The 15,898-nt window shown below is 37.9% G+C and overlaps 1 protein-coding gene across 1 annotated transcript; it reads right to left on the reverse strand.

The window, feature by feature from the left end:
• Positions 1–954: 954 nt before the first annotated feature.
• cfhl5 (complement factor H like 5) lies at positions 955–15,826 on the reverse strand. Its single transcript, NM_001386840.1, has 7 exons — positions 15,797–15,826; positions 15,528–15,601; positions 13,686–13,877; positions 10,498–10,689; positions 10,202–10,396; positions 9,226–9,411; positions 955–1,234 (listed from the first exon to the last, which is right to left on the reverse strand). Exons 2-7 carry the CDS (start codon positions 15,592–15,594, stop codon positions 1,044–1,046), a joined length of 1,023 nt encoding a protein of 340 aa, NP_001373769.1. The 5' UTR covers positions 15,595–15,601; positions 15,797–15,826; the 3' UTR covers positions 955–1,043.
• Positions 15,827–15,898: the final 72 nt, after the last annotated feature.

The following is a 15,898-nucleotide window of genomic DNA, read 5'->3' on the forward strand; positions in this document are numbered from 1 at the left end:
AGATATTCGTGAATGTTTGAGGCTGGTTGTTTTGCTATGCGTTTTTGAAGACTCTGAGTAATGTTGCTAAAAGTAGCCGCCCCCTTGACTCCGCCCCACCAAACAGGGCTCAGTCCCATCCCCAGATATTTTACTGAAAACTCAATAGCAACCTAATTCTAAGCTTAAGTACTGCAACATGAGTTAGTTTAGTAATGCACAGATGCACTACAGCAATTCACATTGTAATTAAACTTGCTGACCTAGAATAATGAGTTGTACTGCAATATGTCTTATAGTGGTTTCTGGAATGAATTGGCACAGAAGTATAAAAAGTGTCCCGTTTAATGACTTTTTCCCTGTTTCACATCACTGTTTCTGTGACGCCACATGACTTTGTATGATGACGTTGCTGTAGTTTGCACATTACATGAAGAAACAACAACATTGTTTTCACTAAAGAATCTCTGAAGACTCTTGTCTCGTTTAACAAAACAAATGCACAATAAAAAAAGCAGGAGACTATGTAAGATGATTTGTGAATGTATTTCTAGTATAAAACTGTAATCCCTTAAAATAAAGATGATAGTATTACAATGCAGACTTTATTTTTGGAAAAATAGAAAACTACAAATTAGAGTGGTTGAGGATATAAAGACCATCTTAAAATAACACAAAACCGTATTACGGAGATGTCTAGATGTTTGCCCTGTTAATATGTCTCAAGCGCTGGTGATGCACTTGTACTTCTTTCTTCTTGTCCCTAAAATGTGCTTTGTGCATTTATGTGAGCAGGCTCTGTTTTGCTTTATATTTCTAGCTTTTGTCTTCAATCTGTAGAAGACACTTTCAGGTAATAGACCCTAAAATTGTGTAGTGATAACCATTAGCTGAAGGAGTTAATGTCACATTCATACATGTACATTTTAAACATTTCCTTAAGTTTTACTTGGAAAAAAATCAAAAACGAAGGAACTGATTTGAAATATTTTATTTAGATTTCCTCCATTTGTTTTTGCTTACTGGAACAGCAGACACTTCAACAATGTTTTATTCATAGTCAGTCACACACACTCAGGCAAAGTCATCGTTCCATCATTGCATATTTGTTTGGAGTTGCCTTTCATACGTTCATTTTCCCTCAGACATGCAAAAAGAATTTGATCTTTGTGTGGTGAGAATAACTTGCGTGGTGGACCATATTTCACCTTTATACCTTTTTCATTCATTGTATCCAATGTCACTGAACAGGGCTCTGAAACAAACGCACATTTAAATCACTGTGTTACAAAATTTTTTTTTAATTATCAACACATCCTACTTTAAGATTACTTTGATTTATTATTTTTTTTGGTGCAATTTAACACAATTTTTTATGTGTGCATTTCATACACAAGGTGCATGTTGAAACATAAATGTATTTCAGTGCTTCCCACGGGTTTGGAATATATTTGGGATGGTAGCCGGATTGAATCACACCTTTTACCCACAGTATATATATATATATATATATATATATATATATATATATATATATATATATATATATATATATATATTATATATATATATATATATATATATATATATATATATATATATATATATATATATATATATATATACACACCAAACTTTGCATTGGTACTGAATAATCTAATGAATAAGCACAAATATACTATTGTAAAGCATCCTGTAGAAAATATTAATTTAATAGAGAAATCTGTGAGGGGGGTTCTTAGCTCTCTCTCTCTCTCTCTCTCTCTCTCTCTCTCTCTCTCTCTTTCTCTCGATATATATATATATATATATATATATATATATATATATATATATATATATATATATATATATATATATATATATATATATATATATATATATATATATATATATATAGCCTATATACACATTTATTTTTCTTCGGCTTGGTGCCTTTATTAATCTGGGGTTACCACAGCGCAATGAACAGACAACTTATACAGCATATGATTTATTGAAGTCAGGCTTTTGACTTTAATCCCCGCTTTTCTTAACCACTTTTATGAAATAGCCCCCTGGTCTTGACCAGGTTAGGTTCACAGAGTAAGTTACCATGGTAACTGACTCTGAGTTAAAGTTACCTCTTGTTCAGAAACAGGTTTGACTTACCCTGCTTTCTCGAGTTTAACCTGCCATTTTGAAACGGAAAACCCAGAGTTTCTCTCATTTCAGTTTAAAAATACTTTGAGTTTTCACTTAACCTCCTTTCTGAAACAGGCCCTTGGTCCTGGTTTGCTACTGGTGATAAACAAATGTTTGTTTACTAGTTCCTTCCCTAACTATCTCAAATTTGGCGTAGTGACACCATACCTTAGAAAACCAAACCTCGATCCAGCCTCTTTCTCAAAATTTTCTGCCTATTTTAATCTTCCTTTTATTTCAAAGATGCTTGAGAAAGTTGTTTTGACTCAATTACAAACATATTTGATTTTAAATTCAATGCTTGAGACATTTCAATCTGGTTTTAAAGCATTACACAGTACTGAATCTGCACTTTTAAGAGTATTAAGTGACATTTTTACAGAAACTGCAAAATCTATGGCATTAGTCTTATTAGATTTAGGTTCTGCTTTTGACCTGGGGGCATTTTCATAAAAGTGGTTAAGAAAAGCGGGGATTAAAGTCAAAAGCCTGACTTCAATGAGCTGAACTAAACGTCCACGCTTAAATTGGTTCCATAACAGCAAGTTGAAGATTATTTGATCTAACTAGTCTGAGTTCAGTTTAAATAATCTAGATAACTCTCTGGTTACAAAAGTAACTCTCGGGAACGGAAATGCTATAGTGGATGTTTAATCCACGAATGGGGATTTCATTTCAGAAAGCCAATTGTCTGAAAGAGTATATAACGGGCCAATGAAATGCCAAATGAGTTGGCAGCGTAAGATTGCGCACGTGTACCTTATTGCCAATTAGCTCCGCATATAAGCACAGGGAAAGCAAGGAAACGCCATCCTTTTAAGCTGAAAAGACTCACACTTGCAGCTAAGGAACAATCATTATGGCGATGCTATATAGCATTTCCGTTCCCCTCCTCGGGAACGAGGGTTACTTTAGTAACCAGAGCGTTCCCTTTCGGATGGGGAACTTCAATGCTATAGTGGATGTTTAATCCACGAATGGGAAAATGTCTGGAAAACGCCATTATGACTGCACCTTACCTTCGCCTCTGATGATTGGATAGTCAGGCATAGCGTGAGCGCTCCTGCATGAAAGAAAGACGCGGTCTTCCAATGTGATCCCTGGTCCTTACTTATCCCACTTCAAAGAAGTTTTACGGTTTTAGATATATTTTTTGGGAGTCGCAAGCGTCTAGATAATTCTAGGAAAATACGAAGGGAAAAGGGTTGGGAACATTGGGAAAGCGTGCAGTCCCTATAGGGAGGATGTTGCGGAGGCCACCTACTACCCAATGGGCAGATATTATGGCCAGATATATGGACTAGCCCTGAGAAGGGGGAGTATGCATATAATAAGTTGGTTAGCGGAGAGGGAAGACACGGGTCCGCTCATGAAGGCGGACTGCACCGTTGCTGAATAAGCATATGGGATCGCCTAGTGGGGATCACGCATAGCGGGCACCTATACCCAAAAAGGGGGCTGACAAGCGGTCAGACCTACAATGTAATGGGCCAGTCAGTGACTCCTCCACTGAGTCAGTGCTGTGGGCCTCGGAGGAATCTGCAGGGCGAGGGTGCCAGATGGTGCCCTGTCCCTGAGAGAGTAGGTCCTTTCTCAAAAAGATCTGTGCAGGGGACAGTGCATCCGTGCCGAGAGAGCCCTCGGTCAGGGAAAAGAACAACTGGCAATGAGCGTTTTCGGGAGAAGTAACAGATTGAGCTGGGCTTCCACGAATCGCGCCCATATCAGCTGAACAGACTCGGGGTGGAGTCTCCATTCTCCGGGATGGCTTCATTCTCTAAAGGCTGCCATGAGAGCGTGTCGGCTGCACGGTTGAGCTTGCCTGGAATGTGAATGGCGCACAGCGATTTCAGCCACGTATGACTCTAGAGGAGCAGACGGCGGGCAAGCCGAGACATGGGGGAAGAGCGAATACCCCCATGCGGTTGATATACGCCACTGCCGCCGTGCTCTCTGTCCTGACCAGAATGTGCTGCTGCTCCAGCACCGGAAAAAAACGGTGGAGAGCGAGAAACACTGCCAACAGCTCCAATCGATTGATATGTCAATGCAACTGGGTTCCTTTCCACAGGCACGCAGCTGCACGACCGCAGCACACAGCCCCCAGCCTGTGCTGAAAGCATCTGTTGAAACAACAACATGACTGGAAGTCTGTCCTAGAGGCACTCCGGCCTGTAGAAACAAGGGGTTGTTCCAAGGGTTGAGGGTGCGGCGACACAGCGCAGTAACAGTGACTCGGTGTGCGCGCGTGTGCCATGCGCGTCTGGGGACTCGATTGTTGAGCCAGTGCTGGAGTGGTCTCGTATGGAGTAATTCGAGCGGCGTGACAGCGGCTGCGGATGCCATATGCCCCAGGAGCCTCTGTAATAATTTCAGTGGGACCACTATTTTGCTGTCGAGCTCTCTCAGACTTTCAGTATAAACTGAGCACGCTCTCCGGAGAGGCGCGCTGCCATGGTGACAGAGTCCAGCTCCAGCCCAAGGAAAGAGATCCTCTGCACGGGGCGAGTTTGCTTTTTCCTCGGTTGACCTAAAACCCCAACATGTGGAGGTGCCGGAGCACCTTGTCTCTGTGCATAATCAATTGCTCCCTAGAGTGGGCTAAAATCAGCCAGTCGTCAAGATAATTGAGTATGCAGATGCCCGCGAGCCGAAGGAGCGCTAAGGCACCCTTCGTGAGCTTGGTGAAGACCCGCAGAGACAGAGAGAGCCCGAAGGGGAGGACTTTGTATTGCCAAGCTCGACCTTCGAACGCAGAACTGCAGAAACTGACGGTGGCAAGGAAAAATTAAGACATGGAAATACGCATCCTTCAGGTCTAATGCTGCAAACCAATCCTGAGAACAAACGCACTGGAGGATGCGCTTTTGCGTGAGCATTCTGAACGGCAGCTTGTGCAGACAGCGGTTCAAAACGTGCAGATCTAGGATTGGCTGTGACCCACCGCTCTTTTTGGGCACGATGAAGTAGGGGCTGTAAAACCTGCTCTCCATCTCGGTAGGAGGGACCGGCTCCGTTGCATCCTTCGCCAGGAGGACAGCAACCTCCTCTCGCAAGACAGGGGCAGACAGGGGCTGAACCTGGTGAAAAACACACCCGTGAACTTGGGGGGCTGTTTCGCAAACTGAATCGTGCTAACCAGGCAGGCAGAGCTCTCGCTAATGGACTCATTGCTACAATCGCTGATGTACCAGCAGCGGGGCAGCGCAAAGTGGGTGTGCTGATTCGGGAAGCGTGAGGGTCCCGCGGAAGAGCTGGAGGCAAGAGATTTGCTCTCACTGCGCACCCAAACTCCGGAGAGTGGGCTCGAGGGGTGGGAGAAAGGAGACCGTCCTCCCATCGCTCATGAGCCACTGGCGAAATGCACCGAACCTGCTAGCTAGAAGCATAGCGTCTCAGACTGGCAGATTTCGGGCTGTCACATCCGGGAAAGTGGAAAAGTGCTCTTTTATTAATGTTTTCATAGCAGTAAAAAGTGCCGTTGGAAATGGGGCCCGCCCCTCCAGGCCCGCTGAATGATTCATATGGGAGTCGCTGGGATAATTAGGTAAAAATAAATCCTGATTATATTTAAACTGAAGTTATTGTATTTGTGCACAAAAAAAATTAACTGTTAAATGTTAATGTGGGATCTTTGGCCCCACAAATTACCCAGTGTGCAAGAAATTGCAATGTTATGTTTGATAAAACTTAAAATTTGACAAACAGATCGGTACTGTTGTAAAATCCTGCTTTTACCACGTCAGACAACTGTCTAAAGTCCCGTATACACTAATGCGTTTTAGTTTGAAAACGCATAAGTTTTGCTATGTTTACGCCATCAGTCCACACTACGCCGGAGTTTTTAAGTGCCGAAAACGGAGCGTTTTGGAAATGCTGGAGAGGCCGTTTTCATTCTAAAACGCTGCTGCTCCGTCTCAGAGTGGATGAGGAAAACAGAGACATCTGAAAACGGAGGCGGGGCTGCCGACATTTGCCTATTTGATTGGGGCTTTTCCTCAATATTAAGAAGCCTACACACACAGTTCAGTCCTGCATCCTCTCCTTGTAAGTTCAGACTTCACAAGTTTGATCAAGGCTGCAGTCTCCCCCTCCTCAGTTTGATATGGAAAACAGACTACCGAGAACACGGGTAAATCTTCAAAGGGAACAGTGTACTTATAATTTCATTCACATCACCCTGGCTACGTTGTTTTAGTTTCTCAACAATAAAATATAAACATGATATAAGGAACTGCCTATTTTCATTTTGATATTAGCAACTTAAAAGACAGAAGAAATGTTGAGGCGTTGTGCTGCATGTATGAGCGTCATCTTCACTGTGTGGATATTTATAACAAAACGGAGCCTATAACAACTGCCTCCTTTCAATTTTTTGTGAAAATTTGAAACATACCCTCTCTTTTGCTGAATATCAGTTTTAAGAATCGATAATGGCCATTATAAAAGTATAACATACAATAAGTTTATACATTATAGGAAATAAGGGCAAGTGATCAGTCAATATACAGAATGTAGGCTACGTGGTTACATTAATCATTAACTTATCTTTGTGCCTAGCCAAAACATGTTACCTGAGAACAAATAATAGATTCCAATGACCAAAGTCAGGGAATATGTCGTTAGATAAAGACAACAAGATGAATGAAATATCCCGTTTAATAAATATAGTGAGATTAGATCCAGCGGGAGATCCTTGATGAGCAGTCCGACCAGCACAGCTCTCATCTGGGTAGACAGGCTGCAGCGCTTGCCCGAGAGTGTGTGTGTGGTCACGTGATGTGTTTTAGTGTGGACGTAGAGCTTTTCAGAAGTGCTGGGTGAAACGCTGGTGTGGACGTGGATTGTTTTCAAACGCTGTTTTAAAACTAAAACGCACTAGTGTAAACGGGGCCTTAGTCTTCCCTCTCCCGTCTGCAGCTGGTACAAAGTGCGGCTGCTAGACTACTCTCTGGCACCCACAAGTATGAGTCGGAAATTCTGATTTTAACTGCTCTTACCCATTAAATACAGAATTGATTTGAAAATTGTATTATTTGTTTACAATGCTGTCAATGATCTTGCTCCTCAGTATCTTACAGACTTGCTTTGTCCATATACCCCCTCTCAATCATTGAAATCTTATGATCTCAATTTACTCACAGTGCCCAGAACATGCCTTAAACGAGGTGATCGAGCGTTTGCTGTTGCTGGTCCTAAACTCTGGAACACTCTACCAATTCACATTAGACTTTCCCCCTCCATTTCTGTGTTTAAGTCTGTTTTAAAGACCTATCTATTTTCTATCACTTTTAATACTTCTTGATCACTGTTTTATTGCTTTTATTTGTTAAATGTTTCTTTTATATTCTGCTTCTCTTTCTATAGTACTCCTTTGTACAGCACTTTAGGGTGCTTTCATACCTGTAAATCGATTCAGTTGTTCCGAAACAGAAATAAAAATTGTTACATTGTTGCTTTTTGCTCTTGGAGAGGTTCGCTTTTACACGGCAACAATTCTAATCGGACCAAAAGAGTTAAAACAAGTTATGTGTAAGTAAACTCTCCTCACATTTGTCAGAGTGTCAGGGTTTATTTTGCAGAGTCCCGCTTAGCTGTCAGGAGGGGCGGTGGTTTGGTGGTGCGACATGTCTGAAGAGTGAGGAGAGATGCGATGGGGAGGGGTGAGAAGGGTGCGCGACGTAACCTATCTGAGGTCCGGGAGGGAGACGCGAGATTACCGGGAGATTATTACTCATTTGCGGGCATCCGGAGATTCGTGAAACTTCCCGCCCTACTCATAATTCTCTCTTTATTTAGCCGCATGCCTATAAAACACAGTGATATAACTGCGCTTGGATCGTTTGCTTTCTCACTGCAATCGATCCACTCCAGAGTTCGTTTCAATCAAGCTGACACCACCTCTTTCTAGCCATCTTGGAGCGATTGATTTGGCGCGGATCAGAGAGCAATTGGTGGTTTCACATATGCCAAACGAACCGCGCTAACTGGGCAAACGAGACAGGTTCCAAAACAAAAGTGTAGGTGTGAAAGCACCCTTAGTCAACCCTGGTTGTTTTTAAATGTGCTTTATAAATAAATATTGCATTGTGTTCTATATTTATTATTATCTGTTTTTAACTTTTTTTTTTCAATTGGTTAAAGTTAGAAAAAAATCCACTATTTCTCTTTTATGCTATTCAGGAGCCATGTGCACCCACTGACAGGTAAAATCTCCCTTTTTCTATCTCTCATTCAAGTTCAGGTTGCTTTATTGGTATGACATTTTGCACAATATTGCCAAAGCATTTTAGATGTATAAAATATGTAATATATTGAAATAATCAAGTTAATAAAATATACAGCAAATGAGAAATAAATGGCAGAAAAAAGGAATAAAACAGACATTATCTCTAAAAATTATAATAATTACAAGAATAAAACGCGTAGATTATTTAAATATGACAAATTAGTTGATTACCTATTTCTAATGGTGTACAAATATTCTGCAGCGATTTAAATGTAATATAGCTCTCAGTCCTACCTGAGTCATAATTGATTATTTAATGTCTCTCTCGTGCCTGTGCGCATAAAATTAACAACAGCTTAGAAAACGAAAGCAACATCCCTGTGGTGGGGGGCTGCCTAAGTAAAGCCTACGTGTGAGAAGCACTGTTTTTGCGGTTGCTGTGTTGCTGACTTAGAAATTTACAAACTTATTTTGTTTAACTTTTATGTGAGCAGTTCTTTTGTTTATAAGTTTGAGTTTGTAATGGTTTCGTACTACTCATTAATTGAGTTGATTTTAATACATACGTCTAAACTGGCTTACGCAATGTTTACTACTTAACTTTTCAGGTAACAAATCGAAAGAACAAATTCAGAGATTCATACACGCAGATGTACATTGCTAAACATGTAATAATTTAGTGTTTATAATGCAAGGCAATAACATAAATACTTTCAAATGACAAACATTCTTTGAATAGACTGTCTTCCAGGGATTTGTTTTATATTTTCATTTTCTTTTAAATGTAACTATTTTGTGGCATTCATGCCTGGGTGTAGTGTGTTCATACTTACTCAAACAATAAATTTTCCCTGTCCATTCTGCATCCTGGCAAGTCATGTAGCTGGAGTAGGAGGGACGATCATCCATAGTGTATTTATCAAAGCACCTGTATTCAACCCTCTCCCCTGAGCTGTATTCTGTTTTTTGCATGTATATTGTATCTGCATTGTCCACATTTGGTGGTGGTCCACAAATCCCTGAGAGAAAAGCACATATTTTTTTGACTGTCATAACCAAAAAAAAAACAAAAAAAAAAAAAACATTTTAAATCTCAATATTAGTCAAAAATCTTTTATGTTATTAAGGCAGATGCATAACTTTAACCAGGGACAGGGGATACATGCCCCTCAGTTTTCAAAATCCCATTTATGACCCCATTTAAAAAAATATATATGTTTTTTTGACACTGCAAATGGACAGAGAGAGTTTTCATAAGTAGATGTACGCGTCCCTGTCCAATAACTGTGTGCATGCTCTAAAAATAATTCTGCGAATATTATAATGAGCAGGTATTACGTTTGAAAAAAAGACAAGCAAAAAAGATGACTGTAGAGTCAACATGGATGAAAAAGAAGATATGAGTCAGCCGATCCAGTATAATGCTCAGATCAGAATTATTGTATTATCTGTCAGACAGCACACTGTATGTCTACATCTGCTGATGTTGGTTTAATGTTTAGGAATTTGTGCTGCACACAAACTTTGCACCAGGAATGTTAATAAAACTGCTACTCTTACATTTTTTAGGCTAGTTTGAAATAAAAAGAGTTTAATCAGCCAAATTTTTTCCTGGAGTTTATATCACTATATTTGTTAATGCAGAAAACGTGATTTGTTATTGAAAACGTCTCTATCCCCCACTCCCTTACATCCTTATATTAATTTAATTAATTTTAATAAGGAGTTTTAATAACTATTTACTTTAAAATGAAAAGTAGTGATGCTTGTGATCTGTTAATAAAACTCAACTTAAACCCATGACCATACCTCCTACACATTTAGGGAATGGGGCGTCCCATTCTCCATTTGACCGGCAGGTGATTTTATTCTGTCCTTGAAATTGAGCACCCCGAACACATGAAAGAGTTACTGTGTGTCCAGGTTTGACTGAAATCTCACGCCCTGGTTGCCCCTCAACATCTGATCTCATGTTCACTGTGAGGTTTGCAGCACATGTGGTCTCTAAAAGAACAGAAAGATGCGGTCAGTCAATGATCCATCCTCCATGTCAGTCACAGATATGTCTTTGTCCAGCTAGAGGGTTTTACTTTAAGTGGCCGCACCTTCACATCTAGGAAAAGCACTGCTCCATTCTCCATTCACCAGGCAGGTGATTTCATTTTGCCCTTTCAATTTCATCCATGGCTCTGTACATGAAAAAGTCATCCAGTGTCCAGGTTTGATGGGGCCCTCAATATCAGGGAACCGCTCAAATTTTAAGTTTTGCACTGGTGTGTTTATAGGACACATTGCCACTAGAGAAATCAAAAATTGTCACACATTTATCCACTAGAAACTTTTTTTTTTTTGTCAAGAAAACAAATAATGCAGCAGTCTTTGCTTCCCTTCATTCATCTGTTAGTTTCACTGACATGTAGTCATTTGAGTTAGATTAAGAGTGGTAATGTGTTAACAGTAGAACCACCATGAAGTAAGTTGGGGCTTTTTTCATATGTACATAACAGACCTTTAATAAAATATTGAAGCCACACTGTCTTTAACTTTTACTAAAAATTGTCTCATTTACTGTTCCTAGGTGTTAAAATTGCTTGGATGAAACCAAATGCGGCCAAAAAACGGCAAAAAAAAAAAAAAACGGCGCTGTACTTTTATACCTGTAAGCACTAGCCTGGGTCAAATTTCCTCGCTATATAGTGCCAGTGTTTATGCTCAGCAATGACTTTCACCCTCACTCACTCATTGAATTTGTGGTTATAATAAATAAAGTCATAATGTGTATAAGAAGCTGATTTAGTAGAGGTATTGGAAGCACAAAAGACTATGAATGACGAAGTCTGACTGTGTGGAAATAAGTTAAAGTTCGAGTTGCATAAGCACCTGACAACTGATCTTTGAGACAATGCACAATTAAATTTAAGTGTTTTTTCCTACTCATGAATGTCCAGGCTTTATTGCTGTTGTTCTCTTATGTAAATGAATACACCAGACTAAACAAATAAATAATTAGATGAAGCTGTGGGCTAGAATTTGCCATTGCATCATATATCATAATGTTATAAATGATATTGTTCATTCGGTAACACTTAACTACACACTATAAATCATTTATTAAGCATTAGCAAATAGTGAATTCATTATCTGTTAAGCATTAACTCTACATTAATAAGCGTTAGTAAGCAGTTTATAACTGCGGCTACAAATGCTCTATTCTTGACTTATAAACATATTTAAAATGTGCTTAATACTTGTACTTTCAAACTTTGTTAATGATTTATTTTTATTACTAAATTAAGTAGGCCCTATTGCATAGTTTACAAAGCATTTGTATTTAAAAGGGGTTGAGGGTTTTTAGGATCATTCAGAATGAGTTAGTAAATGATTAATAAACTATTGAAATCAACATTTATATGACTTATTATTCAGGCATATATCAATAGTTACTTTGTATGTTAATACATGCTTTATTAACTCAACTTCATTTATTTTTGTGACCTAATCTAAAGTGAGCACTATTTATGCTTTATAAATCCCTTATAAATAACAAATAAAGGCTTAGTTAAATTCTAAACAGGAAAAATTACATTATTTATTGGTATGCATTTAAAGATCCACAAATGAAACTGTACTTCAAATGAAAAATAAATATTTGTAACCTTATCTAAAATAAAATCACTGTAGAGTTTAAACATTGCATATTATTATATTTTTAAATTATGACATTGTTTTTGTTTTATCTAGAGGGGTGGCGCAGTAGGTAGTGCTGTCGCCTCACAGCAAGAAGGTCGCTGGGTTGCTGGTTCGAACTTCGGCTCAGTTGGCATTTCTGTGTTGAGTTTGCATGTTCTCCCTGCGTTCGTGTGGGTTTCCTGTAGGTGCTCCGGTTTCCCCCACAGTCCAAAGACATGCTGTACAGGTGAATTGGGTAGGCTAAATTGTCCGTAGTGTATGAGTGTGTGTGTGGATGTTTCCCATAGATGGGTTGCGGCTGGAAGGGCATCCGCTGCGTAAAAATGTGCTGGATATGTTGGCGGTTCATTCCGCTGTGGTGACCCCGGATTAATAAAGTGACTAAGCCGACAAGAAAATGAATGAATGAATGAATGAATGTTTTATCTAGTTTTATGTCGTACTTTGACACTCCTGTTATTTAGCAATGTTTAAACTTTACAGTAATTTTTACTTTTTAGATAAGGTTCCACAGATTAATGTTCATTTGATTCTGAGCCTTTACTTGTAATTTATAAGGGATTTATAAAGCATAAATAGTCCTCACTTTAGATTAGCTCACAAAACTGGATGAAGTTGAGTTAATTAAGCATTTATTAACATATTAGTCAACCATCAATATATACCTGAATAATAAGACATATAAACGTTGTTTTCAATAGATTATTAATCATTTACTAACTTATTCTGAATTATCCTAAAAACCCTCAATTACTCTTAAATACAAATGGTTTGTAAATAATGCGATACTTAATTTAGTAATGAAAAACAAATCATTAGCAAAGTATGAAAATATAATTATTAAACTCATTAAAAAGGTGCTTATAAGTCAAGAATAGAGCATTTGTAGCTGCAGTTATAAACTGCTTACTAACGTTGATACATGTAGAGTTAATGCTTAACAAATAATGAATTCACTAAATGCTAATGCTTGGTAAATGATTCATAGTGTGTAGTTATTATAACGTGTTACTGCAATACTGTAACTGCTTCATTCAGGACGTCACACTAACATTGCGCACATTTTTTCAATTGCAATCTCCACTCTTAAGGCTGAAATTGTTTTTCTTTGCTGCTGGACTAAACTAGCATAAACTAAGTGTTTAGAACAGGAGTGGGCAAACTCTGTCCTTTAGGACTGGTGTCCTACACAGGTTAGCTCCAACTCTAAAAGGTTGGAACTTTTTTCTAACACAAGTGCTAGAAAATTTTCAGAACTGATCAGGGTTCATGAATGTCAACATTTTGGTCCCAGACACTCCCCTTACTTGCCAGCAGATGTTCCCCTTTCTTGAGAATTGATTTTACGCATATCACATATCCCTGTGCATGGTGCGGATTATTCAGCACCTGAAATCTATTTAGTCACTCTGGTTCAGTGTAAAGTCTTGTTTGGTCCTGCAATCATTTCTGAGCGGTTCCGGGTTAGTTGTATTATATATATATATAGAATGGCTTTTTGTTGTTGTTTAAATTAAATTTTTGACATTGGGTAAAACAATAATGTGTAAAAACAATCCTCATATATTTAGAACAAATACATTAGAGTAACATGTCTTCATACCTCCACATTTTGGATAAGGGTTATCCCATTTTCCATTTGACAGGCATTCAATTGATCGGTGGCCGTACATCATCATGTTCCCATCTGTGCATCGAAAAACTAAGATATGGCCAGGTTTATAAGGTGCAGAAACTCCTGGATGTCCCATTAAGATGTACACATTGATGAGTTGGTGCTCATCACAAGTGACTTCTGTTTGTTGAAAAATAAGTTGAATTCAGTCATAAAAGTTAAAAAGCAGCTGGGAATAACTAATTGCATGAAAAGGAGGGAAAAAAATATCCTATGAATTGGACAAGTTTATTCAAAACTGAATAAATTTGACATTGCGATTATTTTTTGTTTTATATATAAATCTGTACGCTGAGAAAATATTATATACTTTTCCTTCTATGATAACAAAGGACTACTAAGACATTCCAAGCATGGGATGGGTCTTCCTGGTGAGGCAGAGTTCCTCACAGCTTCAATACACATCTCTGCCATTTGCTTACAATAACCATGTGCTCTTCACCATACACAATTCATCTGCTTGTGTTCTTCCTTCAGATAACTTTGTCATGTTTGGTGTCATTTGACAGTTGATGACTTTAGTGTTGAAGTGATGAAATCAATAGAGACATTGATTGATTATATTTCAATCTACAACATATTTACTATTGTTGGGTCATGGCCTGAGGAGAGTATGTTAATGTTTTTCTCCCCCACTTTATCTCTTCATCTTTGCTCTCACGTTCAGCTGGTCTTAGGGGTTGGTTTTCACTCATGTTTGACAATGCTTTGCTCAGGGTATAATAAGTAATGGTAATTGTTGATCTGGGACAATGGCTTTTACTCTGCATCTCCCGCACACCAGTGCGTAGCCTCATATTTCTCAGTTTCACTGCCTTTGTTGCTCAGCAGTGCATATGTTACAGCTAATTTCTTTTTACAGTATGCTAGTTTGTTTCATTCTACCGTCTGTATATTTAAACATGTAACTTAATAAACAACTTTGGCTGCTTTAAGACTTAGAGATTCTTTCTCTTTTTTAATGATGATAACAGCTTTGATGGAGTCAGATAAATAATGGACTAAAACACGCCATCCTTCAACTGCTTTCTGTTTCCTATTATTGGTACAGAATAGCAGCATAAGCTTCAAGCCTTACACACACACACACACACACACACACACATATATATATATATATATATATATATATATATATATATATATATATATATATATATATATATATATATATATATAGCGATATGAATATACACACCAGATGAATTGAACAGCTTTATTTGGAAACATTTAATTAATTTAGATGGATTGGGATGATCAAATTTTTTATATGCAGTGTGTTTGCATAAATTGTAATAAATTACAAGCATATATAAATACAACAGAGCAAAGATAAAGATATAAACAGTGCTTTATGGTCTGAGACTGGATAGTCGAAGAGTGTTTAACTGTATTCAGGTACAGAAATTAAACAATCAAACATAAAATAAAATGGTCAGCATTGTATAACTGATTTTAACATAATATTTAATAATGTATTTTGTCCTGTAATCTTAATCTAGTCCTGCAATGTGACGAATATGCACATTGTGATATCGATGCTCAAACAATTTATTGTTCAGCCAAACTACACATTAAATGTATAATTATGTAATCAGAATTAAGTAAATTTTAGAACTTTTATTAAAGAAAATACGAAAAGAAGAAAAAACATACGTATAAATTCAGGCAACATTACAAACAAACACTTTGATAGCTTTTATAATACTTTTCATAGTGTATTGAACGACACATGGATGTTTAAATTATGCTTTCTTTAGTTTGGGTTACCTTCAGCATTTGTTGGGACATCCATAATCGTTAATAGAAGAAAGAGAAAAATCTTGAAGTTTTTCATGTTCAAGCTGTAAAACATGACAGATGGCTTTTACAATTTGCTAAAATTGCAAAAATTTGCATTGCTAATAAAAAGTATCGACTGAATCACCTACTGAATATATATACTTGTCACTGAATATATATAACTTGTCAAATTGAACTCAAAGCAAAGAAGTGTTTGGTATTACACATAAATTAGTATGGAAGAAAAGTCTAATTACCTGTTTTCCAAGAGATATTCGTGAATGTTTGAGGCTGTTTGTTTTGCTATGCGTTTATGAAGACTCTGAGTAATGTTGCTGAAAGTATCCGCCCCCTTGACT

The sequence above is a fragment of the Danio rerio genome, chromosome 22 (assembly GCF_049306965.1).
Source record: "Danio rerio strain Tuebingen ecotype United States chromosome 22, GRCz12tu, whole genome shotgun sequence".
Lineage (NCBI taxonomy): Eukaryota > Metazoa > Chordata > Actinopteri > Cypriniformes > Danionidae > Danio > Danio rerio.